Source organism: Macaca thibetana, chromosome 2 (genome assembly GCF_024542745.1).
Source record: "Macaca thibetana thibetana isolate TM-01 chromosome 2, ASM2454274v1, whole genome shotgun sequence".
Taxonomy (NCBI): Eukaryota; Metazoa; Chordata; class Mammalia; order Primates; family Cercopithecidae; genus Macaca; species Macaca thibetana.
In genome coordinates, this window is record NC_065579.1 from 92,808,220 (window position 1) to 92,832,367 (window position 24,148).

General features: G+C 43.1%; 1 protein-coding gene across 3 annotated transcripts in view; it reads right to left on the minus strand.

The window, feature by feature from the left end:
• SCN10A (sodium voltage-gated channel alpha subunit 10) overlaps positions 1–24,148 on the minus strand; it is a 100,858-nt gene that overhangs the window by 36,926 nt on the left and 39,784 nt on the right. For 2 of the 3 annotated variants that reach the window (XM_050778350.1, XM_050778349.1), the window contains exons 8-14: positions 22,803–22,944; positions 22,459–22,656; positions 21,562–21,732; positions 17,979–18,272; positions 15,849–15,960; positions 7,993–8,231; positions 5,225–5,398 (exon numbers count right to left, since the gene is read on the minus strand). In XM_050778350.1, the coding sequence (XP_050634307.1) occupies positions 5,225–5,398; positions 7,993–8,231; positions 15,849–15,960; positions 17,979–18,272; positions 21,562–21,732; positions 22,459–22,656; positions 22,803–22,944 (1,330 nt within the window). The remainder of the gene's footprint in view (positions 1–5,224; positions 5,399–7,992; positions 8,232–15,848; positions 15,961–17,978; positions 18,273–21,561; positions 21,733–22,458; positions 22,657–22,802; positions 22,945–24,148) is intronic. The other variant, XM_050778351.1, reaches the window with a different exon arrangement.

Consider the following 24,148-nt stretch of genomic DNA (forward strand, 5'->3'; position numbering starts at 1 on the left):
CTCAGCCTCCCAAGTAGCTGGGATCACAGGCATGCACCACCACACCCGGCTAATTTTGTATTTTTGCTAGAGATGGGACTTCTCCATGTTGGTCAGGCTGGTCTCAAACTCCCGACCTCAGGTGATCCACCTGTCTGCGCCTCCCAAACTGCTGGGATTACAGACATTAGCCAATGCACCTGGCCTTCTTTTTATTTTTTTTAATGAGACGAGTCTCACTCTGTTGCCCAAGCTGGAGTGCAGTGGCATGATCTTGGCTAACTGCAACCTCTGCCTCTGGGATTCAAGTAATTCTCGTGCCTCATCCTCCTGAATAACTGGGATTACAGGCATGCGCCACCACACCCAGCTAATTTTTGTATTTTTAGTAGAGATGGGGTTTCCTCCTGTTGGCCAGGCTGGTCTCCAACTCCTGTCCTCAAGCAGTCCTCCCACCTCGGCCTCCCAAAATTCTGGGATTACAGGTGTGAGCCACCCCACCGACTCCCTTGGCTTTAAAAAAAAAATTGGCATAACTTTGGAACCCTGATACCGAAACCTGGCAAGGACAATGAAAGTCAGGAAAATTATAGATCAAATATTACTCATTGATATGGATAAAAAAATCTTAAGCAAATTTTTAGCAAACTAAATCTTCCAATGTATTAAAAAATGCATCATGATCAAGCTAGGTTTAAGCTGGGAATGTAAAGTTGATTTAACATTAGAAAGTCAATTAATATAATTCACCACTTTAACAGATTAAAGGAGAAAATACATGATTATCTCAATACATGTAGAATAATTGTCCGATAAAATTAAACATCCATTCATGATAAATATCCTTGATAAAAGAGAACTTTCTGAACTGATAAAGGTTTCTTATCTTTAAAAAAGCCTCCCACAACTGTTACGGGTGGTGAAATGTTGAAAGGATTCTCTTTGGGATCAGGAAGTTGACAAAGATGCCTGTTATTAACACTTGTTTTCAACAGTGTACTGGATGTCCTAACTAGCACAGTGATCTAGTAAAAAGAACCTAACGGCATAATGATTAGAAAAGAAAAAATTAAACTCATTATTTTCACATGATGTGATTGTGTTAGAAAATTTAAAACATTGTATAGATAAATCATTAGAATTAATAAGAGACGTTTCTGGATACAAAAATGTTAAATGTCAAAATGCTAGCCAAAAATGCTAGAAAAGAACATTTAAAAAGATATGCAAGATTCTATGGAGAAAATTGCAAAAACATCATGGAAACATTTTTAAACTATATTGAAAGACTGGTGTAGAGAGTATACTATCTTCATAGATCAGAAGACTGCATTTTGTAAAGATTATATGTCTTCCCATATTGACCTATCAATTATAGCAGTCCCTAATGGGAAAAACAATAACAGCTTTGTGTGTGGAGGGGTGTGCAACTTGGCAAGCTAATTCTAAAATGAATATGAAAGTGTGCAGGCCAAGATATTCTTGCAGTAAATTAGGTGGATTACTTGATTTACAGACACAGATATATTTAAAGCTGCCATAATTAAGACTGATATTGGTACCAGGATAGACCAATGGACTAATGGAGCAAATGGAGCAAGGCTTTAAATGATGGGAGGAGAAGCAATACTATTTTGGGAGAGACGGAAGACAGAATTTTTATTTCTTCCTTTCCCCCTCCTCCCTTCTCTTTTCTTTCCTTCCTTCAATCAATCAACAGATGTTTATTGAGTTCCTATGTATGTGCTGTGCCTTGTGCTAGGCCCTTGGGGTAAAATGGTAGACAAGAAACTCTGGTTTTTGCCTCATGGGATACCAGGACAATTGTAAATGCCGGGTTAATTTGATGAGGGAATCCAATTTTAGATAGCGTGGTTGGGGAGGTCCCTTCTAAGGAGGTGACAAGTGCATGGAACTCAGAGGTTGAGAATAAGTGAGCTAAGTGAAGACTAAAGGAAAGCATTCCAGGCACAGTGAAAACAACTTCGAAGGCCCAAAGCCAAGAAGATCTCTGTTATGTGTGAAGAAGAGAGAAGAGGCCTTTCTGCCTGAAGTAAAGTGGGCAAGACAGAGACTGGTGAACTGGCAGGTCCTGATTATGTAGAACTTTGTACACCATCATGAGGAGTCTGGATTTTATTCTCAGAGCAATGGGAAACCAGTGAAGTTACTTGTAACAAATGTATTACCAACATAAAATGTTGGTAATAGGGAAACTCTGTGTGTGTGTGTGTGTGTGTGTGTGTGTGTGTGTGTGTGTGTGTGGTGGGATTGATGGTATATGAAAGCTCTCTGTTCAATATGCTCCAGTTTTCTGAAAACTGAGAATTGTCCTGAAAATAAAGTCTATTAATTAAAACCATGAAGCTGACCAGCTGGCAGTGATTTTTCTCCAGCATTTCTCACAGCTCAGGTGCAGGCAAGGTGGAGAGAAATATTTGACTTAGACTCTCCAGTGAGGTTTTGCCAAACACAAAAATGCAAAGAGGCAGAGGGGAAAGGTGACTGAGTTTATTTTCAAGGGCATAATAATATTGGTGGGCCGTGAAATCTAAGGCAGGTCATGAGGGAGGTGGAATAGACCCCAAGAAAGTGTGTAGTTGGTGGGTGTGGTTAGGGAATTGTGCCTTGATCAGCATGTTAAAATCAGCAAGGTGGGGACAGGGTGGCATTCCCCTGGAGAATCCTATAGGGGCAGATTGTGAAGTAAACTTGCCTATTTTGGGTTGTTTGAGACTTTAGACTGTGGGATCACAACAAAAGTAGCACATAGACCTTAAAACACTAAGCTTCTGCTTCCCCAAATGTATAGAAACGTTCGTATTTTATTAGAAAACTCACTGTGGGCCTGCCAGGGCATGGGGGTATGATATCTTGCTCTCTTAATGATTGTGCATAGGTGCCTTATATTGACCATCAGCTTAGGGGCCTGCCTCTTGTCATCAATTTCTAGATACCGAGAGAAATCTGTCCTTCTACAAATGTGATTTAATTCTGACCTTCTAAGATTTCTGGATTGTGGATAAAGAGTCCTACAGGCCTACTCTACCCTTTTCCTCCCTGGGATGGTGACAGCACCATCAGCTTAGGCAGATGCCATCAACCAGCGTTTCATGGCACAGCTGTGTCTCAGGACATGCTTTATTTGGTCTTTAGAGTGTTTTTAAAAATTGGTTTAGTGGCCAGTATTAAAGACATTTGCACAAAAATCTGAATTTCTGACTTTTTATGGAAAATTAGTAACTCTGACAATAATGGACAGGCCATAGTCCCTCCCTCCCTCCCTCCCTCCCTCCCTCCCTCCCTCCCTCCTTCCTTCCTTCCTTCCTTCCTTCCTTCCTTCCTTCCTTCCTTCCTTCCTTCCTTCCTTCCTCTTTCCTTCCAGGCCATAGTCCCTCCCTCCCTTCCTTCCTTCCTCTCTCGATTTCTTCTTTCTTTTCTTTCTTTCCTTCTTTCTTTCTTTCTTTCTTTCTTTCTTTCTTTCTTTCTTTCTCTTTCTTTCTTTCTTTCTTTCTTTCTTTCTTCTTTCTTTCTCTTTTTCTTTTTCTTTCTTTTTTTCTCTCTTTTCTTTCTTTTTTTCTCTCTTTTCTTTTTTTTTTCTCTCTTTCTTTCATCTGTCTTTCTGTCTCTTTTTCTATCTTTATTTCTCTCTCTCTCTCTGTCTCCTTTCTTTTTTGAGACAGGGTCTCCTTCTGTCACCCAGGCTGGAGTGCGGTGGCATGATCATGGCGCACGGCAGCCTCCACCTCCCTGGTCTCAGGTGATCCTCCCACCTCAGCCTTCTGAGTAGCTGGGACAACAGATGCGCACCACCATGCCTGGCTAATTTTTTCATTTTTTTGTAGAGACAGGGTTTCACCACGTTGCTCTTGAACTCCTGGGCTCAAGCGATCTGTCTGCCTTGGCCTCCCAAAGTGCTAGGATTACAGGTGTGAGCCACTGCACCCGGCCTGAGATGGTCACGTTGATTTCTATGTAAACCTCCCTCCCTGGAGTTGTGCACTGCTTTGGGTCTGCCTAGGTGAAATGAAGTCATCTTTGCCTGTCTACCTGAGGCAAATATCCAGTGCCCAAATCTCTTCCATGGCTGGCTCTATGTCACTACACATGGGCATTTGAGTTTGCCACCCCTAATCCAGGTACACCAAGTTCAGGGGCTCAACACTGTCTCACTGGCCTCCGTGATAGGGTCCCAGGCAGATCTGTCCTAGTGTCTCGCTGCCTCCTGAACCATGCACCCCTTCAATCTCTGGATGCCCAACACTTGTCAGGACCTTGGGGAGATTGCTGGACACTCCCCTTTGTTTCGTCACCTCTCTCCAAGGCTAGATGCAGGGCTCTCAGTTAACACTGAGAGATTCCTGAGAGCAAGTGGCCTGCGCTAACAAGCCATGACATTTCTTCAGGCCTCTTTCCTATTCCCAAGAGTCAACGAGATGCCAGGCTTCCTCCAGATGGCCTGGAGACTTGGAAGAACCTAGTGACCTGACTCTCCTGGGAATCTGACAAGTTTGGCTGACAAACGTGGCTCTGATAAAAGTGGGTGACTTGTGGCACTTCTCCTGTAGAGGGCGTCCTGGAGCTGAGTTTGGAGAAGAGTCGTCACTGCATGTGAGTGAGGCTAATAGGAGGCAGTTTGAGGGTGCTTGACACATTGGGGCTGTGACTTCGGGCACCAGGGAATTGGAGAATGACCTCCTTGAGGCTGGAAGGAGCTGGGGCTCTGGAGTCAGACAACCTGGATTTGAGATCCAGGTCTGTGGCATATTCCCTTGCTTGGCAGATGGGAGACTTTGGGGTCATCATGGAACCATTCTTTTTCCTCCTCCACTCATGAGGATCTTAAAAACAACTATCTTTCAGGGTTGTCCTGAGCATAAAATGAGGTACGTTTTATCAAGTGTCCAGTGCTATGCCTGACACATTGGAAGTGCTCAGTAAGTATTAGCTGCTATGATTATCGCTGTTATTGTTATTTGATAAGAGACGAGGACAGTGCTTGGAAGTCCCCTCTTGGTGCAGATGAGGGAGCCAAGGCCCAGAGAGGAGAAGGTACGTCCCCACTCTGAGTCACCGAAAAGCTGGGACCACAGACCTAAGTCTCCAGTCGCCCAGGAGCCATACCCTGCTCCCTCCCACAAGGACAGGAGAGGAAGGGGGAGCTGGCTGGTGCAGTCCCCAGAGCACAGTGTCTTCCCTGAGTCTGGGTGGGAGTTCCCCCAAGCCATCAAGAGAAAAACATTACCAAGCGGAAGCTCCGCAGCACAGACAGGCTTCCCTTCTTGGCCACGCCCAGCTCTAGCAGACTCACAGTAACGATGATGCAGTCAAAGATATTCCACTTCTTCTGGAAATAATAGTATGGGTCGAAGGCAATGATTTTGAAGACCATTTCAGCAGTAAAAAATATGGTAAAGACCTAGGAGTGGAAACAAGTTTTATCACAGTGGGATCTGTGGGGTCGGAGGCAATGACAAAAATGGCAGCAAGAAAATGTCTTATTTACAAAATAGAAAATCCTCTTGTTTTGTTCAGTTGCTATGTTATCTGTGGGCTCCTGAGTATTGGCCAGGGGAACAGTCAACGGGACAGAATGGAGACATTTCTGCACCATTCTCAGGGGCTGTGCATGCTGCAGTTTTTCCATGTGAATGGTGGTGGGAGTGGAGTAAGTGGATAGTCTTTAAGATCATTATTATAATGTAAATATGTCAGTGAAGAGTCAGTCTGGTTCAGTAGTTAAAAAGTGTGGGTTGTGGGACATCACAGACCTGGATTAAAATCCCAACTCAGACATTTTCTAGCTTATGTAAGCTTGGACAAATAACACATCCTTCCTGTACCTCAATTTCCTCATCTGTATAATGGGCATAAAATGAGCCAATGCATGTGCAATTTTTAGCAAAGGGCCTGGCAGATAGTAATTCATTCATAAATAATAGTGACTAGTGAGAACAATGATTCATTGTCTCTAAGATTCTTTTAGGCTCTATGTGTCTCTAATTGTCTTAAATAGGACAGAATTCGGACGCTGAGAGAGGTCAGAACCAGGCTCGGGTCACACAACAACCAGCAGGGAAGGGAGACAGAGAAGGAGGAAAGCAAAGACCAGGGTCAGGTGCTTTGCCTTCATATCTTTTCATGTGAGCCCCTCACCAGCCTGAAAAACGGACAATGCATCCCTCTTATGGAGAAGAAAACAGGAGAGTTTAAGTGACTATCTCATGCCACAAGACTGTCCCTGTGTAATTCAAAGAGCATCTATTGAGTGCCCCTTGTAGGCAAGTCAGTGTGGTATGGTGGGGGGTGGGGTTGAGGTCTTGTGTCTTCCAGAGACGTGGGTCCACCCTGGCTCCACCCTCACCAGCTATACAATCTTGGGCAAGATACTTAACCTCTCTGAGTCTTAATGCTTCCTTTTGTCATGTGAGGGTGATGATAACCTTATAATGTTGTTGTGACACTGAGATAACATTCATAAAGCACCTGACTCATTGTAGGCACCAAACACATGACTTTCTTGCTTTTAAAAAAATGGCACTTTGCTCTGACACTGTGGAAAAGGCCTTTTCTCTCTCTTGCGTCCACTTTTCTAACTGTAGAATGAGGGTGTGGGCTCAAATGTCTATTCCATAAGGCCCTCTGTGGTCCTAGGCTGACTTCTTGGGAATAAGCATTCTCTTCTCTTTCCATTTTTCCTTTTCATGTCAACTTTAGGATGTGACCTCAGCCTAGGTGCTGCCAAAACATGAGTCATGTTGATTCCACCATGTTCCAGAACCTACTGCAGCCCCTTTCACAGCCCTGGATTATGCGGGAGGGAGTGGTTTCTAGGGACGAGTAGTTACATTACCTCTGGGCCTTCCCCCTCCACCTAAGTATGCAGCCTGTAAGAAGCTGGATCCCAAAGCTGGACAGTTCTGGTGAATCCAGTAGGTCACGTCCAGAGTGGTGGACCCTGCTGCGGACATGAAGGCAGGACACCGACCCTTTCTAGTTTCTGCCTATCATGTGTGCATGTGTTTGAACACACACACACTAGCAAGTCCTGTGAGGTGGCTTAATTCAGGGGTTAAGAAAAGTGTGGGCTTGGGAGCTGGTCTATCTGGGTTCAAATTCTGATGTGGCCACTAACTTAACTTTATGATCTTGGGAAGATTATTTAACCTTCTGTATCTCCATTTTCCATCTGGGAAAGGGAATAATAATAATACCTACCATATAGGGTTGTTGTGAAAATAAAATGAGATAATCCGTGAGAAGCATCTGAGTATTATTACTATTCCTGTGGGTGGGGCAAGGTTGGAGCAGTTGTTCTCCCTCTGAGTCAGATACTTGATTCAGTATATAGTGAAATCCAGTAAGGACTGTATCTTGTTAAGAGTAAATAACACTAACAAATGATAGAGGAAAATTTAAAGTAGCATCATATCTAAACTAGACGCCAAAGAAAAGTTCCGACTTCCTGATGCTTTTGCTACAACAGCAATCGTGTTTCCATGTTTCCTCCCTTCCACGGTCTTTCCCTTCCCTCCCTAACTCTTTTTCTCCTTAAGTGACAGCATTGAAAATCGTGGCTACTGCTAATTGCAGTCATAAAAGTAATTACATTGGAAGGAAATGGACAAGTCCAAAGATTGTCTTTAGATAAAAAAGTGACATTTATCCTCATTTCAAGGTAGAGGCAACTGAGATTCAGAGAATTCAAGTGGTTGTCCTGTGTTTTATAAAGGGCAACTAGCTGCCTCTGGCTCCAGGCTCTCTTGGTTCACTTTCCTGTGCTTTTTCATCCCAAAGCCATTCCCACTGGCTCAGCCTGGGTCCTCCCATACTAGACCTCCTGAACCCACCCAGTGTCCACATGTCTCCTGCACTGCTGCTCTGCTTTCAGCTAATGGGCTCAACACACTAACCAATAAGGGCATGCCCCACCCCACCTGAACCGCATCCTGTCACCCCCCCCACCCCCGCCCCGGCCATGCCAGTGAGGGCAGTACCAGCCAGAGCACTCACAATGTTGCCTATCTGAAGCATGGCTTCGAAGGTAGGGCTCATGCCATGATGCTCCATGGCCATGAAGATGGTGTTCACCACGATGCACAAGGTGATGGTGAGCTCTGCAAAGGGGTCCGTCACAAGCCCAAAGAGAATTGTCTTGAGCTTCACCCACATAGGGCAGCAATCCCAGATCAGATACTTCTGAGCCAAGCTGGTCAAGCAGGGTGGGCACTTCTGTTCAGACTCCTCGAGCTCTGCATTACAGGTGTGGTCAATGACAGCTGTCAGCCATGTGTCACCTTGGACCCCAATTCTGCGGTCATCCTCTAGGCCTTGTTGTTTCTAATAACTACCACCTCCAACAGTTTGACTTCAGTCGTCTCTCTGTCTCTGGTGTTCATTTCCTATATTTTGAACTCCTTTAGTCCTGCAACTCCAATTAATCTCTGCCCCATCCAGTCCTTCAAACCACTGACAATACACATTTTTACTGCCCATCACCTATATCATGTCCTTACTTCTCAATTTACCCAGCTTAGATTTCACATCCATCTCTCTAACTCCTCCCTTGTAGACACCCTCAATTCCTTTGCCCCTCTCCTCCTTCATTGTACTTGCCTGGCAAAACCTGAACTCTGAATAGACCTAATTTGTAGACTACTCTGTACTTGCACCCAACCAGCTGGACCTGGCTGGAAAAAAAATACATAACTATGCTTACTGGCCCTCCTAAAGATCTGTGAGCCCCAGCCTTGCCCTGCCCAGAAATCTGGCTGTGTTTCTATGTTATATTCCGCTCCTTCAGTCTTCCAGATGACTGTTTCTCACTTCCTCTTCCCCCTCTAACCTCCAGCCTTCTTTCTGCTCCTCACTCTCTGTTGATGAGCTCCCTTTTATTTCACTCAGAATGTAGAATAGCTCACAAAAGAACTTCCCCTTTTTCCTACCACTAAATCTCTGGCATATCTGCAAGTCCACCTGGTATTCTGTCTTCATGGCCCACATAATGCGTGGGTCGCTCTACCCCTCCCACTTTCTTCTTCTACCTATTCAAGGCCTTCATCATCCACAGTCCTTTTCCTTCCAGACCATTCCCATGAGTAGGTAAACATGCTTTAATTACCTTGCAGCTTTGAAAAAGTCTCCCTGGACCCCATGCTCTCTTTCATTACTGCTTCCTTAACAGCAAAATTCCTCCTAAGAGTTTTCTACACTTAACCTTCTACACCTCCTTACCTCTTTTTTTCTCTGCAGCCCCTGGAATCCAACTTTTGCTGCTTCCAAATTCAAATAATCGATTTCCAGTTCTCATCTTACTCTTACAGCATTTGACAGAATTTATATTGTTCTCTTTGAAACCAGTGTTCATTTGGCTCTGGGGACTGCACTATCTCTTGCTTTTTCTCCTATATTTCTCTACTTCTTTTTACTTTCTGTTTTTGTCTCCATCTTCCTTTCCTGCTTGTAAATGTTGGAGAACTTAAGCATTCTCACTTTAGCCTCTCTGTGTTTTTGAACCTCATAGCCCTAAAAAACCATCTCTTTGCTGATTTCCATGAAATTATGCGTCCAATTTCTGATCCCTTCCTGAACACTAGGCTCATCTCTCTACCTGCCTCCATTAAATCTCCATGTGGATCTGTAACTGTGGCCACCTTGATGGAGCGCAATTTCTTACCTTTAGGTTTATCTATAAATTCTGTGGCAAGACATGCATCTTAAACAGATATCAGCCTATGTGGGCAAAGAAAGATGATGTCCATTGTTTATAATCATAATAGAAAACAACAACTGATAAAGTATAATACATTATGAAAAAGGATGAGGAGATTTATTTGTAGTGATGTAGAAAAATATATATGTTTGATGTGTGTATGTGCATGCATGTGCTTATATATGCATAGAACATTGCTTGAAGAACATAAGATAAACTGGATTGTGGTGGGGGTGGGGGGTGCACCAGGAGTCTGGGGAGCAAGAAGGGTCTATAGTGGGAAGGAGACATAACTGTTATTGCATATACATTTGCAGTGTTTACATTTTTTTTTTTTTTACTATATGCACTTGAAAAATGAGTTTGGAGAAATAATTGTGTGCCCCTAAATTTTGATAACAGTGCTTTTTCCTGATAGATAATTTAAAAATGTGTATGTAGTCAAGATTTATCAGTAGTATTTTTATTTGTTTTCTTGCTTGTATGCCTTGCATATGAAGCTTTTCTCACTGCAAGGCTTGGAAAACACCTTCTCCATGTTTTTTTCTTTCTTTTGTAGTTTCACTTTTTCCACTTAAAACTTTGGTGCATTTGAAGTTTATTTGGGTAAAGAGTAAGATATTGATGTGGTTTTTTTTTCCTGTCTCTGGTTATTTATAATAACATTACTTATTGAATAATTTTTCACTTTCCTAAGATTTGAAATGTCATTTTTGTCATGTTATTAACATTTATGTTCATGTGTTTTCATACACACATGTCCATTTCTCTTTCACAGATCAGACTATTTATTTTCACCATCATGCTGTTTTAATCACTGACCGTGGATTTTAGAAACTACAGATGTCAAAACTGGCAAAGCATAGTTCTCTAAAGAAGCTGGCACATCCTGGGACCAAAATCAACAATCTCCGTTTGGAACAAAAGCAAGAACTTCCCTGGACCTATTTTGGCACTAAGATGAAGCATAGGAAGTAGTGATGAATGAGGACACTTTAGATGTGCCATTTTGGCAGGAAGCAGCCACCTGTGAGGCATGACGGGAAAAGAGAAGCAGCTTTGTAAACAGCCTTGACATTGCTGAACTTGATTGATTGCGGAGACAGAGAAGCGAAAAGTACCTACTTGGCGGCTTAAAACATGACCATGGCCCCCCTCAAAAGGATCTGCTATGTAAAACTGATACAGAAAGAACTTTTCTCCCTTCATCCTGTTATGCTTAAAGAGGTCCCCCTGCTCCTGTAACACCAATGTCTCCACTGTGCCTCCTCTCCTGCCACTGCAGGAGTCTGTTGAATATTCCTTCTCTTCCCTTACTCTTCAGTCTCTCCTACTGTCCCAGATCCTTCCCATTAGCATGCAAATAAACAAACAAACACTCCCCCAAACACAAAAACCAAAGAGTCTTCTTTCAATTCTACTTACTCTCTAGTGTCATCTTACTGTCTCCTCTCTCTCACAGGCAAAATTCTGGAAAAAAATTGTCTGTACACCATATCTCCATTTCTTCACCTCTCACTTGTTCTTTAAGCCCCTTCAATGTGGCCTCTGCCTACCCTTTTACTCCATTAATCCTCTTTTGCTTAAATCACCAAAGACATCCATGTGACTAAAACCCCTGCACCTTTTCATATTTCATCTTACCTGACCTTTCCACAGCATTGCCTCTGTTGGCCTTTCTACTCTTCCTGAAGAAATTTTACTCTTGGCTCTGCATTGTATTCTTCTAGGTTGTCTCTTATTTCTGTACCTTCCTTCTCAGTCTCCTTTGCTGGGTCTGTCCCTTCTGCTTAACCATTAAACACTTAGTTTGTTAGAACTGTGTCTTAGTCCTTCTTCTCTTCTTACTTCAACCCTTCTGTGTTAACTCATCCACTTGCATCTTCTTAAAATTACCACCTATATTCAAACTGCTTTCATATGTATACATATATATGAAAGGTGAAGTATGTTGGCAGAGAAACCAGTTAGGAGGAAACCAAGTACAAGATGGCAGTACTTGAACTCTGGGGTAGTGACAGTGGGGCTGATGGGAAATGGAAGGATACGAGCGCTATCTAAGGGGCATAAGATTCAGGACTTGATGACGCATATGGTTCTGGTATAAGCACCTTAAGATATGCTGATACAATAACTCATAACGGGAGCATTTTAGGGGGAGAAGGGGGCTTCACTGGGGATGAAGATGTTCCAAGGGCACCTGAAACCCAATATATCCCAGACTCAACTCATGATCTTCTCCTTTCATCTTTCCCCAGTGAAGCCCCTTCTCCCCCTAAAATGCTCCTGTTATGAGTTGTTGTATCAGCATATCTTAAGGTGCTTATACCAGAACCATATGCATCATCAAGTCCTGAATCTTATGCCCCTTAGATAGCGCTCATATCCTTCCATTTCCCATCAGCCCCACTGTCACTACCACAGAGTTCAAGCACTGCCATCTTGTACTTGGTTTCCTCCTAACTGGTTTCCCTGCCAACATACTTCACCTCTTAATTTCATTATCTACACGTATCCAGAGTAACTTTTATAAAATGCAAAGGTAACTTCCCTGCCTCCAGTCCTCTAATAGCACCTCACTCCTCTTAGCATGAAGTCCCATATCCTTAATGTGGTCTGGGAGGTTCTTGGGATCTGGTCCCAACTCATCCCTCTAGCCTGATTTTGAGTTCTTCCGGTTCTCTAGGTTACAGCTACACTAGGCTTTTTCATTCCTTCAAATGTTATTCTCTCTTCTGCTTTGCAGTCCTTTCAGCCTGGAATAATTCCCTGACTCCAGGCTAACCTTACCATATTTCACTCAGTATCCTGCACTTCCTCTTTAAGGCACTCACCACTCCAGTAACAACTTGTTTCATATCCTCGTACCCCCCACTAAACATGAGGGCAGAGACTCAGGTGTGCTCACTGCTGTGACCCAGCTTATTGAATTCTGGTTTGGACAACTGTGAAATCTCAGCTTGCATGCCAAGCATAGATGGTTCACATGCTTTGAGTTCAGTGAGTTGTCAAGCTCCTATTGGTTTGGGTCAAACTTTCTTAAGCACAATCCCTCTTAAAGAGGTGGCCTTTGTAAATCCTATTACGACTCTGGCAGCATGAAGCATCCTTCAAGTATCTCATGTGTGTAATGAATATAACATCCAACCAGAGAAGACGATATGCCCTATGCTCAGAAAACTTTGACTTCTTTGATTTAACCTAAGGTTTCCTCTCCCCAGATTTTCTTTAAAGAGTCATTGTTTCTCTGGCTTTCTCTCTATTCTCACGGCATCTTCCTTAAGGGGAAGTCTGCCCTACCCCAACATATTTGACTATTACTTATTTTCTTCCTTTTTATCAGTTCACACTGTTATAAATTAGCATCACTCCCCTTCCTGCCCACACCACCCAAATATCACCTTTGTGCATGCACTTGTCTTCTAGGTAATGGAGATCAGGCTGTGAGCAAAACAGGCACATCTCTGCCCTCATAGATTTTACAACCTAGTGAATAATAATAGCCAAATGTGATGAGTACTTACTACATGCCAGTCATGGTTCTAAGCATTTTACTTGACCTGATTCATTTAATCCTCACAAAACTCTACAAGATAAGTATAGTCTCACTATTTTACAGGCTAAAAATCTGAGACACAGAAAAGTTACTGAAGCTCCAAGGTCACACTGTGTACCATAAGTGGCAGAGGTACGATGCAAACCCAGGCAGCCGGGCTCCAGAGCAGTGTTCTAACTACTACCCTCTGTTGCCTCTCATTCATTCCATGACCTTCTTTGGTCTTACCTACATTGGGATGTGTTTGGGATATGCATTTTGCTCATTCCTATCTCATTCTTGCAAAATGCATTGTACTTGCTGTTCACGTCTGCGAACTTTCTCCTCAGTTTCTTACATAGCTGATTCCTTTATTTAATTCAAATTTATGTTCTTCTTGGAGAGAACTCTCCATCTCCTTCCCTACTTTATGTTTTCTCCTACTTCTTATATCTGAATATTCATGTTCATCTTTCGTGTCCCCTTCCCTGCTAGGATGTAGATTCCATGAGCTCAAGCTTGTATCAGTTCACCGCTGAATCCCAGCACCTGGAGCAATGCCACACACAAAAGGGGCTCAACAAATGCTTGTTGATAAGAGAATAAATGAAAGAAGAGAGAAGGAGGAAGCTTAACAGTTTTTGAGAATAAATGAAAAAACAAACTGTTTGTTTGTATTCAATGTTTGCTGTTTGATGACTAATAGCAAAACAAAAACCAAAACAAACAAACAAAAACAAAGAAACCTATCTGGTTAAGAAAAAATTGTGGGAATAGCAACTTGGTCAAATTCCATGCCATGAAAAATGTTAGAAGTGCAGATTGTATTACAATGAACAGTGATATTAAATAATTATCAATGAGAAAAAATAATATAAGGGAGTCTGTACACATTGTTGTTGAGAAATGGGTGCACATTTCTCAAAGCACAAACTCAGGTATGCAAGAAATGTAACTTAGTTGAATTCAATTTATGCTTCAAGTCCTCACCATGGGAATTGTCTTTTATTAAGTCAATGTTGGGTACTATTTCAATATCTGAGTCTGTGTCTGAGTTTTATAGGGCCCAAACCTGGTGGAGAGTTGAACAGGTCCTTTGTCATTGCAAAGCGTATTTTGCCTGAGTTGTAGTTCCCATCTGGTCCCTGGTGGGAGAATCCATGAAGATAGCTCTTCTTTTTCTAGATTCCCTCTGTGGGTCTCACTCATCTTTTTCCACAGCCTTCATTGGGGTCTAAGTCATCACCCAGTTCCTCTCTGCCATTCTAGAGCCACAGGACCCTCTCTGAGGCTGCTTCAGGCCTTCTCTAACCTAAGGTTGACCTAAGCTAAGGTTACCTTTCCCCAGATCTTCTTGAAAACATCATTGTTTCTCCTGCCTTTCTTACTCCACTCTCACAGTATCTTCCTTGAGTGGAAGTCTATCCTACCCCAAGATCTCTGACTATTCCTTATTTTCTTCCTTTTTATCAGTTTACATCACTATAAATTAGCATCACCACCCAGATATCACCTTTGTGCATGCACTGCTCTTCTAGGTAATGGAGATCCAGCTGTGAGCAAAACAGATACATCTCTGCATATCTGGTACATTACTGGCCAGTTCTACTCTACAATTGCCATGCATGTGAATCTCTCTCTAAGGCTTGCCACCTTTGGCTTCACCTAGAAAGTAAGGCACACATTGGCTCTGTTTTGAAATCCCTCAAACGTTTTTTCCGTTTTGGTTGCTCACCATTTCTTCCCCTCAAATTAGGATTCAGCCTAGGGCTGGGAGGAAAACACACAGGACTCCTTCTCAGGAGCACACTGGCACTCAAGCTCCCTTACAGCTCCTCCAGCCCAGGTCAGTTTAATTTGTCTAGGGGAGTAAGATAACTGGAAATGACTAAGGTTGCATTCTCCATACCATGAGGCAAAAAAAGGCTGGAATAGAACAGACCTCCTGCTCAGGCTTAGGGGGATGCAATCACCCTCTATGGCAACATGTATGGATAGGTGGCCATGACTATTGCCACTCTCTTCTTCTACTAGCCCTTGGCTTGAAACCTAGACACACGGCTGGGGAGACTGAGTGGATTCCCACTTGATTGGTAGAATTCTGAATTAACAAGGACTTAGTTAAATTGACTGATTAATGGACTTAAATTGTCTTCCAATATTCAGCATAATGGGGGCTTGAACAAGAAATTAAGTTATAACTGTGTAAGTTACAACCATGAAAGATACAATTTTGAAATCATGGAAAGGATAATTTTGCCATATTGGAAAATTAAAGATGGTTAAATTTCTTGCACACCTGAGAGCTGGCCTGAAATTCTCTGATGCCTGCCAGATCACTTTTTAAAATCTAGTTTTGTGATGCATGCAAAGCAGATACTAATTTGAACAAGAGATGAACTGGGATATTTTATTCATCAAATTATTTTTTTTGAAAAATTATGCATATAAAAAATCACATTGATAAAAGATGATGGGGCCTAAGACATAAGAAGGAGGAGTATTAAGAATTCCAGTACACAGAGATGGACGCTTTGACACGAGTTAGAGACATTGCTTCTGCTGCTGATATGGGAATTCATCATGGCACAGCGGACGAACAATGCAATGAGCAGCACTTACCCTCAAGGACGGAGGTTATGATACTGACAACACTCATTGCCCTTTGGGCTCGGAAAGGTTCATCTAAGTATTCTGCTGACAAGAAAGTCTTCTTTTGTCCTGCATCGAATGCCTGCTGAGACACAAACAGAGTCAGGACACTCCCTTAACCTGACATCTTCATGGCAAAGTTGGATCATTCAGCCTCCTATTGGCCAGTCTCATATATAGTCATATGTCACTTAATGATAGAGATATGTTCCAACAAATACATCATTAGGTGATTTCATCATTCTGTGAACATCCTACATTGTATTTACACAAACAAATGCTATAGCCTTCTATACATCTAAGCTAAATAGTGTGGCCTATTTCTCCTAAGCTACAAATCTGTTCAGCATGTTATTGCTGAATACTGTAAGTATAAATAGTTAATAAACATAAAGAAAGTTTATAAAGTTTCCAACCATGAGGACTAAGCAAATGATACTAGTAGTCACTATTTATTGTTATCTGTCAGACATATATAAAAATGTTGGCACTTTATTATTTCATTTAACCCTCCAGCTATTTAGAAATCTTTTTACAAGGGGAGACGAGTAGGCTTGGATAATTTAAAGGACTTGCTAAAGGTGACTCAGTGGTAACTGGCACAGTTGGGACTAAGATACAGGTCCATACTAAACAGAAGGGCCTAAAGAGTCAATCTTTCACTAGCCTGGTAATTTAACTAGACTGAATCAACGTCAGAATATCTAAACACATAATAATCTCAGAAACAGAGAAAAGAGGCTGAGGGCCCATCACAAGAGAGGCATAAATGCCTTCAATGAGGCATTTTCTAGAGTGCTAATGCACTTCCAGCGAGCCCTGCAGGCTACCTTTGACTTTAAGGCTCTGTTTTGGTGATTCCATTTGCCTCGGAGATGTACACTATACCTTCTCTGCGCTCTCTGTGCCTGGGGAGGGAGACCTGTACAAAATGCATTACCCTTGCCCTCTGGTTCTGGCCAGGTTTGGTTAATGGGAGGATTCAAGGATAGAAGGAGAGACAAGTCAGGTACTTTCCCCTGGCTGCTTCTCTTCTGTGCTATGACTGAGTAGCAGAGCTGTGATCCTCTACTAAGATCACAAGTTCTGCCACACAGTCTCTCTGACACATGAGGGCAGCTGCTGCTTTAGTCTAATTCTGGTCCTTTCCTTCATCCCTTCAGCCTAGGCATGTAACAACTTCCCCCTGTTACTAGTTTCTAGGTGCCTCGCCGTCCCTTATTCATTCCCTAAGCCCAGCCCACACCTCTGTAAATACTTTACTAAACTCTATTAGCCCATTGGAGTGGTCCATCTGTTTCTTGCTGAGACCCTGAATCACATGGCATCAAATTAGAGACCGAGCTAAGGCAACTCTGTAAGACTTACCTGTATCAGTGGAACCATATATTGGTCTCTTTACAATTCTGTCTGCAAATTGCTCTGTATCCCTGGCTAACCAGAGAGGGCAAATGAAAAACACTAGAAACATCATTACTGAAACTGGAGGGGAGAGCTCAAATTAACTCACAGCTCCCAATCCAATGAGGAATCCCTGACTTGCCATTACACTCTGCTATTATTCTATTAAAGAGTGCTGGCCAGTTAGTCACTGTTGCCTAATTTGTTCATTTTGGCAAATTATTTCTTCGGTGAGTAAAGCAAGGAATACTGTGCTTCTATTCAGATCTGTCTTAAGAAACTCCCAGAATGTATCTGGGTTCCATTTGCCCAGCCTAGAGGAGTTTGCATAGAGCCATAAGCAGGAAGAGAAGGGTCCTTCAGTTTTTCTCATACCTGTCCAGGAAGAAAGGAGGCCTATCACTGAGGCAGTGATGTTGAGTGGGGACTGAGAAACACTGATAAGAAATATGGGGTCAAATGGAATATAATTTGCATCACTGTACAGCAGAATAAACCAGGAAACCTGTTTGACCTCAGGCCAACTCAATCTCTTTTTCTGGGTCTCATCTTCTATGTCTGTAAAAAAGGAGTAGAATGGGGAGGCATTGGACAGGATGATGGCTAAAGATCCCTTCCATTGGTGACACTCAGGCTTTTTGGCCCAAGGTTTCTAGCTGGAAGACAGCCTGGGGGAGTCTGAAGCATTCACAAACTCACCGAGACTTCGACAGCTCCAGGGGCAAGCTCACTAGTGGGTGGCAGTGGGTGTTCATCTTCTCCATGCCTGGAGTCAGGGTTGCTGGGTTGAGGAAGAGGGCTTCTAGGGAGGGGGCCTTGCTGGCCAGCACTCCCACCCAGCAGCAGGGAGCCCCGATGGCTTTCATGGTCTCCAGGAAAGACTCCATCATCTGTGACTACCTCAGGGAGTGAGATATCTCGGCCGGGGGACCGGAAATGGAACACACTGCCATGGCTAGCCCGGCGTTTTCCAGAGGCGAGGCCTAGAAAAGACTGGGCATTGCCCCAAAGGAGCAGAAGGCTGGAAACTGGTCTTCTGGAAAGTCTAGAGCCCAACACTTCCCTCTACCTACTCCCATTTCCCTGCCCCTATTTTTATGACCTTTCAGTAGCTAAGTAAAGGCACAAATCTAAGGGGTATTCTAGGTATGCATGGTGAGGGAAAAGGAAAAAAGGAGATTCTAGACAGACTCGGGGAAAGACCAGGAGAGAGGAGAGATCACAGGGTGCCGATGCTCAGCAAATAGGTTATCATGGACAGGAACATGTCAGAGGAAACCTTGTCACCTGGATAGGTCAACTGTTTGCCAACCTTTGGCCACAGGGCTAGACAAAGCTGTCTTAAGTTCCCTTTTCCACATGCAAAGTTGTGACCTAAGGAGGCTACTACACATACCAGTACTGGAACATACTTGGTAAGTGGTTGTTGAATGAACGAGTGCACTTCATTGTCTGAAAATTAGGTTGTGCAATTCATTAGATCCTGTCTGTATGAGTGTGAGAGTTTGTGTTGCACAGGAGGAGACAAGAACTGTACAGTGTAATGAGCTTCTAGGATCCCTTGAGGCTTGAACAGTCAACAATGGAGAGATTGAAGGAAGGGTTGCAGCCTAATTTCCTGGAAGAATAATGTCATTCCTCCAAATCAATAAACATTTCCCATCAACATCTTCCATTGAGGGAACTGTGTGGCTTAAAGTTGCCAGAGAAAAGAGCTAATTCATAAGCCCAGAGCCCTCAGAGAATTAGTGTGCTAGGTTAGGTAGTTCCCATGACCATAGTGAAACTTGATCATAGCAAACCATCATTTCTGTCCTCAGGTGGTCTATAGTATGTCCAAAATCTAAACATTGACCTCATACCAAACTCTGATCATACTGACTTATTCTACTCACCTTCCTTAATTCCTTTTATTTACCAAACTACTAAAGTAGAGAATCTTGCCAACTGGGGTTCTCCTTACTAATCCTCTTATCTCACAGAACCGAAGTTTCCTCTCTTGATAATTTGAAGCCCGATCCTGTTTAGCAACCATTACTAAAAGCCCAGTATTATAAAAAGTAGAGTACTCTCTGCCTGTAATACATGCCCAAGGACTATAGAACTCATATAATGCAAAAATCCTTCCCATTTTTGAAGGAAATGAGAAAAATTGACACATCCATATTAAAGAAGGGAATACTACATTATTTGCACTTGAGCACCAAGCAAACCAATGAAGAAACTGAGAAGAAAATTTTGGTTGCATATTTGACAGCAGTGTCTCCTTGGCCACGAGTTATTTTAGAATTAAGCTTTTTGACAAATGGTGGGCAATGTCTTCTGAGTAAAAACATTAGAATTGCTTTAAAAGGCATCCTCTGAGGAAACCAACTGGTCTGTGATTTTCCACAAAAACCCTCCTGGGTCTCTCCTATATATTCCTGTATTTCATTTCTGTGGGTTATAAAATGGCTTTATATAAAAACTGCGTTAGGTCTATTTAGCAGATGAATGTACCTGGGAAAAGAGGGAGAAGATGCCTTCCTGGATGGGCTCCAATCAATCAGTCAGCATTAAAGCAGTACTCAAATGGTACCTCCCCATCTTTGCACATACATGTTGTTCTTTCTGCCAGGAAAATACTCCTCACATTCTCCCAAGTCTTCAATTACTGGAAGAATCCCTACATGCTATTTATTGTTGACCCCAATTATCCCCTCCTCCAGGAGGCCTTTTCTGATACCTATCCAGCCCCATGAGAGTGGATGTTTCTTCCGTGATTGTCAAAACACCACATATGTGTCTCTAATACACTATTTAACGCATAGCTGTGTTTATATCTGCCTCCTCCACCCAAATGGAAATCCTTGGGGAGAAGAACATGTTCTAGTCATCTCTTTATACCAAGCACCTAGTACTGTTGAATGAACAAGTTGCAGCTCTTCTTTTTTCCCTTTGAAAATAAGCATCACTGGAGAGACAAGCACACATACCAATTATTGGACATCCAAGTGCTAATCTGCGTGGGGCTGACAGAATGGGGGTAATTAAAGCCCAATTCAGTGTCATTGACATTTCCATGGAAGCTGTGATTCATCCTGTTCTGTGATTGTCTGAACTGTGCCCCATGTATGCCAGGTGCTTCTCAAAAGAGGCAAAGCAAGAAAGAGGAGGGCACAGATGCAGATAGATGCTGAAGTGTGGGTGTGTCATGAGGTTGGTGTGCATGCGAGTGTGTCTGTATATGCACACATAAATCTGAGGGTTGGAGAGATGGTATTGCAAAAAAGTAAAACATCCTTTGGCTTAGCACAGGAAAAGAGATTGAGAGGGAAGTGAGAGGCATAAAACATAAAAATAGCCATGTTGATCCCCTTTTCCACACTGTTAGTGTGGAGCCACCCTCCCACACAGCCGATATTATGTGTCAGACCTACAGAAAGGGCATATTTGGGGTAAAAGGACTTTCAAGGGGCAGGAAGGTGGTGGGAGGAAGCATAGCAAGGAAAGTTGCAGTGCAAATTTTAGAGTGGGAGGCAGAAAGTTATTATGGCGGGAACAGAATTGCTACAGGGTCTGAGGTGAGGTGCTGAAGCCATTCCCAGGCTGGATTGTGTCACAGAGATGGGTGCTGGGAACTTTTCTGCTAAAAACAGGTGACAGCTTGAATTGCAGGGCCTTAGGAAGGAGGTCAGAAATTATACCCAATAATTATGTAAAATTCTGATGCGTCAATTTTAAATAAACTAAGTAAAAAATAAAAACCATCTCGACACATCAGAAAAAAAAAAAAAAAAAAAAAAAAAAAAAAAGGTGTGTGAAGGATCTTAACACCACAGACAGGGAACCTTGGGCTGTAGAACTGCAGACCAGAGCGTCAGAAGGAAGCTGACCTTTGATGTCCACAGACACCTTAAGATTGGCATGTTCAATATGGGCTTCCCTTTCCTACAAACCTGGGTTCTTCTTCCAGTGTCCTCATCTTGGAATCACCATCCATTTCATTGCCCAATCCTGAAACCTGGGAGTCAAATTGGACTCCCCTTTCCTTTTTCTACAGTCCACAATCCCAATCTTGTGGATCCCCCTCGCCTAAAGTGTCCTTATAATTCACCCCTTTTCCCCATCTATAATTACACTTTCCTAGTTTAAGACAGCATTTTGGAGGGGTGTCTGGATCCTTCTAAGCTCTGTGCCTCCAGCTCTTTCTCTGCCACACACACCTCTTCCCACTCCAACCCATTGTCCATGGCAGCTGCAATGGTGGGTAATCTTTAGAGCACAAACCTGAGCCTCTTACCATCCTGCGCTGGTTGTAAGGATCAGAACGGGGTGATTTGTTGTCTTCTGTGGAGCCCTCTGACACTCTTGACTTTATTCTGTGCCTTCTCTCGCTGGCATTTTTGGAGGTTAAAGGTGATCCGTTGTGGGAGTGGAGAGAGGTTGTGTCAATCCCCAGCGCTGCCAGCACCTGTGAAGAGAGAACAACAGGTGTAGCCAATAGTATTTGCTTGGACTTAGAATAAATGTGTTCCTCAGACATGGGGTGCCAGGTGGGTGAGATATCTGAAACAGAGAAGCTCAAGGGTTAGGACCTGCGTGGTGGTGGGATTAGGTCATGGCAGGAACAGACACCTCTGGGTCACCCCCTACTCATTCATGGGGCACTCTGTTGGTGCCCTACCCAGATCCCTTTCACCAGATCAGCACACCTATCCTGAGCTGCTTGAGTGGCAGCAGTTAATGACTCATACTTGCAGATTCTGCAAAAAAAAAAAAAAAAAAAAGCTCTTTTGGCTGCCTGCTTCTAGGATAGGTATGGGGAGGGTACAGACAGCTGGCTCCCTTGCCTCAAGGTAGGGCTAACTGTGGTACAGGTCATGCCCCAGAGTTCCCCATGGCATCAAGCTGAAGCTGGTCTCTAGCTGAGAACACTCCTTGTTTAGTTCCACCCTCTGCCTCATTCTGTTTTCTTTAACTCACTTTCTCCTGAGAGCACTCCCTCAATAGGTCACTTGCACAAGAATCCTCACTTAGGTTCTTCTTTGAGAAAACCTGAGCTAATATGGTCCCTGAGGCAAGATGATTCCTCCTATAGCTCCCTAAATAGCAGCCCTAATTAAAGTGGCTACTCCAGAACTCTATCCAAGAATGGAAGTCTGCAACTTTCTTCCCAAAGCTTCCACTCCTTACAAACCTCCTGCTCCTTCCGGAGCTTTTCGAGGGTCTCCTGGAACAACTTCTCCTTTGCTTCAATTTCATCAATGGTTGCCTTGTTCTGCTCCTCATATGCCATGGTGACTACAGCCAAGATCAAGTTGACCAGGTAGAAAGATCCCAGGAAGATTACGAGCACAAAAAAGATCATATAGATTTTCCCAGAAGCCCTCAGGGTCTGCAGATTCAAGGGAAAGAAGATAAACCTGTACCCATAGCACATGGACCCCTGAATTTAAGTCAGGCTCCTCCAGGAAAAGCACAGCCATGCAGGTGACCCACCAGCCTCCAACCAAGTCTGTGTGGGAGAATGCAGCTCAGTACCTGCTGGTAGAGGCGTTCCCAGGAATCCTGTGTCATGAGGCGGAACAGTGAGAGGAAAGCCCAAGCAAAGGAATCAAAGCTGGTGTAGTTAAAATCCGGGTTGTCAGAAGTTTTAAGGCAGATATAACCATCAGGACAGTGGCTGCAGCAAGAACAAAGAAGGTCATCCCCTGCTTATTGCACACAAGGCAGCCCAGGGCTGTGAGACAACCACAGAGTTTTATGTCAGAGATCAGAGTTCAAGACCTAGTCTTCATCTTATTAGCAGGATGATTTTGGACACTTGGTCTGTTTAGGTCTTGGTTTCTGTTATCCATAAAATGGAGATGCTAATACTTTCACGTCAGAATTTCATGCACAGGGGAGTTGTCTGGGGAAGGCAGCCGACTGCCCAGACATGATACCATGAGCTCTTTGCCAGTTCACACCAGGGAAAGGAGAGTCAGTAGCAATAATGCAGACTTAAAACCTGAGCCTGTTGGCATCACCTGCAGAGTTGTCTATCAAGGGAGGTCTCACATTAGCCAAGTTCACTGATTAATTATACATAACAGTGGAAATAACACTTTCCACTTACTGAGCACTTTCTGTGTTCCTCTCTCTCCCCTTAAGTGCTTTACAAACACTATAATTTAATCACTCAATGTTCTTTCTTTACAGATAAGGAAGCTGGGGGTCAGAAAGAAATCAGTTGCCTAAAACTATGCAGGTGTCAATATATTTATTAAAAGGAGAAATATAACTGTCAAGTAGCCTAATACTTGAGTCAGCCTAGTCTCCTCCTGAAGATGGCCTGTGAAGGAAGGACAAATTGAAAATGACTGCCTGGTGAGTATTGGGGTGGGAGTGCTCAACTCCTTCCTCTCTCTCATAATAGTAGGATGAGTTGATGTCAGGAAGCGTCTGTCAGCTCAGGGAGCATAAAGGGCTCTCATCTATCCTAGTGGAGATTGCCTGATCAATGAAACAGGAATGCCTCGTTTGAAGTCCCAAATTATTATTTTTTAATATTTTTTCTTTATTTTCCTTTTTTATTTACCTGCATTCCTTGTGAATACATGGAATTCTTTTACTCCCATGATTTCTCCATGAACTCCAATCTCTGAGGCTCTCCTTATCCCAGACATCCATGTGAACAACGCATACCATGGATTAGAGCTCTGACAACTTAAATCTAATCAGTTCCAATTCTGTCTCCACTTCGACTGAAGATTGCAAGTTCCCTAGCTTTGTAGACCCACATTTAAAGGCAGGCTCTCGGTTTGCTCTCCCAAGGGGCTAGGCAACCCATTACCTGTAGGTTTCTTAATTAACCCTGAGGGCAGCCTTATTTCTATGTCTTCTCT